Here is a 9439-nt window from a genome sequence, read left to right on the forward strand (position 1 = left end):
TCAAAAAAAAAAAAAAAAAAAAAAAAAAAAGAATTGTTGGCTTTTAATTTTAAATTTTTAATTGACAAATAAAATTAATATATATTTATAGTACACAACATGTTTTGATACATGTATATACTGTGGATGGCTAAATCAAGATAACTGATATAAACTATTACCTTACATACTCATCATTTGGTGGGGGAAGAATACTTAAAATCTACTCTCTCAACAATTTTCAAGTATATAACACATTCATATTAGCTATAGACACCATGATATACATTAAGGCTAGAAATTGAAAAAAGAAAAATTAAGGTCTTTTGTAAACAATAAAATGCTACAAAGAACCACGTACACAAGAGTTTTGTGATCTCTGTTAGTTATTTAAATCCTATATTATGTTCAGTGTGGCTTATACTACTAATTACTAAAAGGACACTCTTTCATATATGAAAATTAAAGCCCTGCACAAAACATGAAATAGTGTCCAAAGTATTCTAGACATAATTAAATAAAGAAATTAACTATTGTCAATCATATTCCCTGTATGTTTTCCTATATTTTTCATCCTCTGGGCACTTAAAGGTGGTCTTTTAAGAAAAAAAAACTTTTAAAAATACTCTGGATCCTCTGGACTAACGTGGAATCACCCTATCTTCTAAACTTAATCAGGAGGAAACAGAACTCTTTAACCATCCAATATATCATGCACCAAAATTGCAACAATAAAACCACTACCACAAAAAGGTTAGTTCGACATATGCAAATCCATTGATATAATTCACCACATAAATAAAAGCACAAAGACCATATGATCCTCTCAATAGATGCAGAAAAAGCATTCAACAAAATTCAGCATCCTTTTCTGATAAGAAAACTTAAGAAAAGAGGTATTGATGGCACGTTGCTTAAATTGGTAAAAGCCATCTACAACAAACCCATACCCAATATCATACTGAATGGAGTAAAACTGAAAGCTTTTCCACTTAGAACTGGAACGAGACAAGGATGTGCACTTTCACCTCTACTATTCAACAGGGTGCTGAAAAGTTGAGGCAAAGGCAATCAGACAAGAGAAGGCTATCAAGGGCACGTAAATAAGGACAGAAGAGGTCAAACTTTCACTCTTTGCTGATGATATGATCTCATACTTAGAAAACTCCTGGGACTCACCCACAAGACTCCTGGAAATGATCAAGAAATACAGTAAGCTCTCAGTGTATAAAATCAATGTCCACCAACCAGTAGTCTTCATATACTCCAATAACAGACAAGCTGAGAATCAAGTCAAAGTCACAACAATACCCTTCACAGTAGCTTCAAAGAAAATGAAATACCTTGGAATATACCTAACAAAGGATGTGAAGGATCTCTGCAGAGAGAACTATGAAACCCTGAGAAAACAGCAGAAGATATTAACAAATGGAAGAACATATGTGCTCATGGCTGGGAAGAATCAACATTGTCAAAATGTCTATACTTCCCAAAGCAATACACAGATTTAATGCAATCCCCATTAAAACACCAATGTCATACTTTGAAGAACTTGGAAAAAACCCAAATAGCCAATGCAAGTCTAAGAAATAAAAACAAATCTGAAAGCATCACATTACCAGACTTCAGGTTATACTATAAGTCTACAGTGAGCAAACAGCATGGTACTGGCACAAAAATAGAGGTATAGGTCTATGGAATAGAATAGAGAACCTAGAGATGAACTGTCACATATCACCATCTAATCTTTAATTAACCAAACAAAAGCAAACACTGGGGAAAAGAATCCCTATTTAATAAATGGTATGAACTGGTTAGCCACATGTAAAAGGCTGAAACTGGACCTGCACTTCTCACCACTCACAAAAATTAACTCATGCTGGATAAAATATTTAAATCTATGACACTAATTTATAAAAACTCTAGAAGAAAGTATGGGAAAAACTCTTATGGATATCAGCCTGGATAAAGATTTTATGAGAAAGATCTTATTGGCAATTATAGCAACAGCAAAAATAAATAAAATAAATACCTGAGACCTAATCAAACTTTAAGGCTTCTGCACAGCAAAGAATACAATAAACAAAACAAATAGGCAACTTCAGAATATATTTACATATTATGAATCTGACAAAGGGCTAATAACCAGAATCTACAAAGAACTTGAGCAAAATAACAAGAATAAGGCAATTAATCACTGGCCAAGAGACATATCTGAACAGAACCTTCTCCCATGAGGACAGATGAACAGCCAACAATCACATGAAAAACTTCTTATTGTCTCTAGTCATTAGAGAAAAGCACATTAAAATCACCTTGAAATATTACCTAACTCTTGAGAATAGTTAACATAAAAAAGTCCCAAAACTGCAGGTGCTGGTATGGATGTGGAGAGAAGGGATCACTTATACACTGCAGGTGTGATTGCAAACTAATGTAGCCTCCGTGGAACGAGCTAAAAGTAGACCTTCAATCTGATCCCACAATTATATTACTAGTATCTTCCCAGAAGAAAATCATTTTGTCAAGGTCATATGTTTATAGTAGCTCAGTTCACAATCACAAAGATGTGAAAACAACTCAACTGCCCATCAACTCATTGATGGGTTAATAAAGTGCAGTATGTGTGTAAGTGTGTGTATGTATCTGTGTGTATACACACACACATTCATGGAATACTGTGGAGACTTTACATCTTTTGTATTTACCCGGATGGAGCTGAAGAACATTATCCTTCTGTCACCCTGGGTAAAGTGATGTGGAGTCATAGCTCACAGCAACCTCCAACTTGGGCTCAAGTGATCCTCTTTGCCTTAGTTGTTCAACTTTTAGTTGAGACAAGGTCTCATTTTGGCTCAGGCTGAACATTTCTCAAACTTGTGAGCTCAAGCAATCCAACCACCTTGGCCTCCTACAGTGCTAGGATTACAGGTGTGAGCCACCACTCCTGGCCTCAATAATATTATCCTTAATAAAGTTAAAAGCAAGCACACCATGTACTCAATACTAATTTGAAACTAGTACATGAACTACAGGCCCAGAAAAGAGAAAAACACAATTAAATTCAAGTAGGGGAGAAGGGAAAGGGGGAAGAGGATTGGTAAGCTCCTTCCAAGTACAATGTAGGGGAATATGGCATACCTCCTGGGTGAAAGACTCACCTACCACCTTCATGCTGCCTAACAAATGTAAACAATGTAACCTAACTGTATGTACCCTTATATTAATCCAAAATTTTAAAAACAATACAAATATTCTTTATCAAATTCTTTATCCTTACTACAGAACTTCCAAACAGAATCAATCTAAAATTGAAATAAAAATTCCTATCCCTTCTCATAACAGTTTATTAAAGAAATAGTTAATACTACGCAGACATAAAGAAACATGGAGACTTTACCTCCTTCATGTTTACATGGATGGAGCTGGAAAATGTTCTTCTTAGCAAAATATTTCAAGAATGGAAGAAAAAGTATCCAATGTACACAGCCCTATTATGAAACTAATTTATAGCTTTCATATGAAAGCTATAACCTAATTATAGCCTAAGACTATGGGGAGGGGGAGGAGAGGGGAGGGAAGGGAGTGGGTGGAGAGAGGGTGATTCCAGGGAACACCTCTATGGTTTATATTACAAGGGTACAAGTGAATCTTTCTAGAAGTAGAATATAAACGTCTTAACACAATAACTAAGAAAATGACATGAAGGCTATGTTAACCAGTTTGATGAAAATATTTCAAAATGTATATGAAAACACCACACTGTACCCCATGATTGCATTAACATACACAGCTATCATTTAATTAAAAAAAAAGAAAGAAAGAGTTGACTAAATTCTAGGTGGTTTGAGTCTAAATCTGCTTGAAAGATGACTGATTTTGTCTTTCACAATCAGCTAGCATGGAAATCTGTACAAAGAAAGACATCCAGAATTGCCTTTTTTTCACTGGGTACCTACTCTCTGCTGTAAGAACTCCCAGCCAGTTCCACCTCCCTCTCCCATTCCTCTGCCCTCTTCCCCCTCTACCTCTGGTTCCCCTGCCCTCTTCCGGTCCTCTGCCCTCTCTCCCAGCCCGTTCCCATGCCCCCGAGTCAAAGCACAGAAAGTCCCAAGTTTCACAAAAGCCCCCCAAGTTCCCAATGGTGGAAATTCACCAAGGCTGTATTAATCATGGTTACATAATTATAACCATTATGATTTGAGATATATCCATTGTCAACCAAGGCTGTATTAATCATTGTTGCATTACTGTAACTACTACTGTATCCATGACTACCCAAGCTGTAGCACTCTCCCCTAACCAGCCACATTTCACTTCTGTAGTATGCTTGCACAAGAATATGTAAGGCAACTTGCCCACTACAGGGACAGAACTGTCTCTCAAGACAGTCTCCAGTGTAGATTCAATAAATTTCTGATTGATTGCACTTAAGGGGGGTCCGACTCTGTATTTTCAGGTCTAGGGGTATTACACTCTCCAAATACCTAATTTAGTGTTTAAGTTATATATTAGGTCCTCAATTAGCATCTACTGGAATAATGAAATCAACAAACATCTGAAAACTATTTCCTACATTTAAATAAATAATTTGCTCATCCAAACTCAAGGAAAACCATGGAAAGATTTTACTTACAAAGTATGGCACAAAGTAGTCACTCAGTAAATTAGTAACAAAAAATTGTGCAAAAAGATTCACCAATTAGAATATACCTTCTAACAAGAGGAAGTATTAATTATATAGTACATTCTCACAATCTTCTTCATGAATGGAGGAGGTTTCAATACACTTAATTTTTTTTTTTTTTTTTTTTTTTTTTTGCAGTTTTTGGCCAGGCCTGAGTTTGAACCCACCACCTCTGGCATATGGGGCTGGTGCCCTACTCCTTTGAGCCACAGGCACTGCCCAATACATTTAAATTTTAATACATTTAAATTTTTAACACGTAACTGTCTAAGTTCTTTGGTCATACACTCTCAAATACCACATGATTCAAAGTTAGTTTCATCATTAAAGTTGGTAATGAACACATTTATTTAAAAGCCCTAAATTATTTTTTACCTGAGATTGGCTTGTAGATTGAATAAATAGTTTTGACTAATATTTTAAAAATAAGCTTGATAACACTATATAAATATAACATTACTTTTTATCATCTGGTATTCTAATAAATATGCACATACAAATACTCAGCATCCTTTGTCAGGAGTGACATATTCTTAAAATACACCATGAAAATTAAAGATGAAATTAGGTTCCAAATCAATGAAATAAGGCATAAATGTCATGGACGCAAAATTACCCTTTGGAATACCTCTGAAAATTCCTTGGTAACAACTACATTTTGAAGTTAACTTGCTCTCCTCAGTAAGTCCAATACTGACAGCTGTTCTCCCCATGTTGAAATGAATCACTTTTTCTTCAGGTAAGCATTATGCATAGCTTGCTTGCTAATCTGGCAGCCTTAATTTCTCAAAGTTTAACTAGATAATAGAATCACATAAAGTGGAATGTAATGCCCACATATTAAGAGAAACACTGAATTATTTTCTATTAAATGCTTGTTCTGAAGCATTCCAATGGAGGAGAATGCTACACGGGACCCTTCAAACTCTGCTTTAAGAGAGTGAAACAAAACTAACATGAAGCTACTACCATACTTTTAACTATGTACTAATCAGCAGGGTTCTTCTCCCCTAACTATCTGTTTGACCCACTACTGGCCAATTCTTCTGAAGCGAATTTTTTTAAATAGAATTGCAAATAAAATATCAGTTCATAACACACTATTAGGGCAAATACTTTCTGAAATTATATGCTCTGAACAAAATGCTTTAGTTCACTAGTGTTTTTTTGTTTTTATTTTTGAGGCAGAGTCTCGCTATGTCAGCCTTGGTAGAATGCCACGACTTCACAGCTCACAGCAACCTCAAATTCTTGGGCTTAGCAATTCTCTTGCCTCAGCCTCCCAAGTAGCTGGGACTACAGGTGCCCACCACAACACCCAGCTATATTTTGGTTGCAGTTGCCATTGTTGTTCAGCTGGTCTGGGCTGGGTTCGAACCTGCCAGCCTTGGTGTGTGTGCCCGGCGCCATAACCACTGTACTACAGGCACCAAGCATCACTAGTGTCTTTTATATACCCTTTTAGAACTTAACCAGTGAAGAACAGAAAATGAGAAAAGTTAATTTCATCATTAAACTTGGTAATGAACACATGAATGAAGAGGGCATCCACATAAAATGTCCCAAATTTGTATAACCAAATGCATATTAAATTTGAACGAGTCCTGCTTTTACAGCCTTGACTCAGTCAGCAAAGACCTATAAATAGGGCAAATGAATCTAATGCAACAAATGGAGAAAAAGGGAATGTCATTAATGTTTCATTAAATTATGTGTGTGTACTTACTAGACTGGGATATAAAATGAATTTTGTTTTGGGTTACAATTTTTAGCACAGTTTTAATACTAGGAGAACTGTGATTCCTAGATGAATAAATAAGCAGAAGAATTAATTTATAAAGATGTAAAGGTGAGTTTTTATTACTTAAATGATTTTCTAAGTAACAATGGGGATTTCAATTACTATTTTTCCCAAGTTTTCCCAAGAACAAGAGTCTAGTTTGACTGAAGTTTGATGGTGTAGGATACTGCCAACCTCATCTCACGTTTCTGGAAGGCCTATGATCATTTAATGGTATTAGTGTTGCAAAATCTTAATCATCTAGGCTATTATGACCATTTCTGTATTTTTACACAGGCCAAGAGTATCAACCATCTTCCTAGTCTACATGTATCCAAGGTCACAAAAGCCAACACCATGTTTGGAGTCATACAGTTAAAAGAATGTTAACAGTGAATGAATGTGGGAGAGGGGGCTCTTCATTCTGTTTCCAAAAGATTCACTTCCTTCATCAAGTCAATCTTAAAGAGTATGTATCTTATCTCCTTAACCAGCCAAAGGCAAACTATGAGAAGGAGTGATGGCATAGAGTGTAAAAATATGGGCAATGTCTTAGATTAGGACTTAAAGTAACAAAGGCATTCATCGTGGGTTCATATTTTGAAACTCCCCAAGGGTAAGAGCTACAGAGGACAAAATGCTTTAGTTCAATGGTGTCTTTTATTTATTCCTTTGCTCCTTAACCACACAACAGAAAATGCAAAAATAAAAAGAGGGCAGCCACATAAAATGTCCTGAACTTGTTTAACCAAAGGCATATTAAATTTGAACAAGACAGTCCTGTTTTTACAGCCTTGACTCAGTCAACAAGGACCTATAAAAGGGGCAAAAGAATCCAATAGAAGAAACTATGAGGAGTATCATGAATGGTTTTCAATCGTTCACAAAGTTACCAGGGTGTTCAGCAGTGCCTAAACTGGCTTCTACCTTTAAGACACTGACTTTAGGATGTACTGTTGAGTGCATTCTAACATTTACTCTCACAACCCTGTCTAAAGGTTCAGGTTAAAATCAGAGAAGAGAAAGTGGTAAAGATTCAAAAACTAAAGTAAAGTCTCTATTAACATGAGTACAGTCATGTTTATCTTAACAAACCTACAAATAATAGGAAAGTACTTACTAATACAACTGACTTAGTAAATGCTTTTCACCGGCAAGATTACACGAAAATGATATTTCTCACTCAAAGTCTATGGAATTACTATACTTGGTTAATAAGTAAAAAGCATTATCTATTGTGTGTAAATTCCCAACTCCCATCCTCCCTAAAAATTGTCTGTGTTCACAACTTAAGTTTAACTTTGTAAAAAAAAAAACGGGGGGGGGGGGCAAGGGTGGGTTTGAAAATTAAAAACAAGTTCCTCCTTAGGTGATGGACTTGACCAAAAATGTTTTCACTTTCCTGTTCATTTCAACTTTTATGGACTGCACTCCACGTGTGGGTACCAGGTACCAAGTACAGCCACCTCTGAGAACTTGGGCAAAAGGGAGGGGCGTGCAACTGCGTGTTTCCAAGTGACCAAAAGCAAACCCGGGCGCGGAGACGAACCCGTCCGGCGGGTGTCCGGAAAAGGGTAGAGGGACGGGGCTGGGGAGCCGGGCCTCCCTCCAGCCAGGCAGCCGGCCGAACTGGGTGTGGAGCAGGCGGGGAGAGTCGCCGGGCGGGGCAGGGTCGGTCCCAAACCCGAGGAGAGAAGCAATCCAAGGCAGAGGGAGAAGGGCGCGCCTCCCCATGGATCCCGGCCCGCTGTGGAAGGGAAAGGCCGGCGGCGAAAGTCCTCGATACCTGACACAGGGCCAGCTCCTCCTTTAGGCTGCTCAGCTCTTTCTCCAGCAGCTCCGTCCGGGTCACCATCGCCTCCTCTACCGAGAGCTCCTCTAGCCGCCGAGACCCCGAGGGCGCGCTGAGGACGGGAGCATGAACCAGAACTACCCGCCCTGGCCCTCGCCGGCCCCCTGACCCTTCTTCGCCCCGCCAGGATATATCACTCTTGTCCAGGACTGGCTCTCGCGCTGCGCCGGCAAGACCCGAGGCCTCGCTGCGCACTGCATGTACCTCAGGTCCCCGCCCAACACGTGGGGACCTGGGGCCTGACTGTCGCCCTGAGGGCAGAGGGAACTGTGAAGGCGAAGAGCGCGCCGTCATGGCCGCGGCTCCTAACGGGTCAAGTTCCCTCTTGGAAACTCCCCCTTCTCTTCCCCATCCTGGCGAGCCCGGAGCGCCGAACTGCGCATGCGCAAGTTTTTTCCCGCCTTAGCACGCGGGGTCTCGTGTTCCAGGCTCTGGCCAGCTTCCCGCGGGCGGCGCGCCTGGCGCGAGCGTCGGGCAGCGCACGCGCCGTGGGTGAGGGGTGAGGCCGGTCCCCCCCGCGCGCGACCCAGAGCTTCTCTGCCTGAGTCCTGCCCCAGGAACGCCTCGATTTCCCACCTACACGTCCCACCTACCTTACACCCAACCTCTTAAGCCTTAACAAGCCCCACCTCCACCCTACCCCCTCTCCAAATGATCCTTAACTGTGAATCCCTCCTTCTTCAAGGCCCCTGCCAACTCGTTTGTCACGTTTCATTGACCGCCCTTGAGTGCTAGTTACACGGCTAATCTCTCCAGCGCTGTTGTAAACTCCTTGAGGATCAAGGAATAAGTTTTAACTGAAGTGTTTTTTTCACACCTCTTGGCTATACTGCTTTGCCTACAGCCTGCATCCTGCTGACTGATGTCAAGAAGTGGAAAACCTTGTGCTGAGCTGGGACCATCAAGCAGGCTTCCCATTTGAATTATGATCCTTGTACACCCTTTGTCTTTTGTTTTGCATGAGTCATGATTTCCCTGGAGTTTTATGTCAGCTGTTTTATTCATTGGCTGGAAATCAGAGTGAGCAGGAGGACCACGTTGCCCGACAGTTAGGGTTCTTAGACCCATTCGAAATCGTAGTTGGAAGTGCGGTTTAGGAAACAAGATTTGCTTTCTCTTTCATTCTATCTTTCTGCCTTCT

General features: G+C 39.6%; 1 protein-coding gene across 2 annotated transcripts in view; it reads right to left on the reverse strand.

Moving 5' to 3' along the window:
- Nucleotides 1–8659, reverse strand: part of CNTLN (centlein) — a 319321-nt gene extending 310662 nt beyond the window's left edge. Inside the window, exon 1 of one of the 2 annotated variants that reach the window (XM_003782868.2) lies at nucleotides 8233–8659. In XM_003782868.2, the coding sequence (XP_003782916.1) occupies nucleotides 8233–8592 (360 nt within the window). In that variant the 5' untranslated portion in view covers nucleotides 8593–8659. The remainder of the gene's footprint in view (nucleotides 1–8232) is intronic. The other variant, XM_012813233.1, reaches the window with a different exon arrangement.
- Between the last annotated feature and the right edge of the window lie 780 nt (nucleotides 8660–9439).

Source organism: Otolemur garnettii, unplaced genomic scaffold, assembly GCF_000181295.1.
Source record: "Otolemur garnettii isolate 467f Iridium unplaced genomic scaffold, OtoGar3 scaffold00006, whole genome shotgun sequence".
Taxonomy (NCBI): Eukaryota; Metazoa; Chordata; class Mammalia; order Primates; family Galagidae; genus Otolemur; species Otolemur garnettii.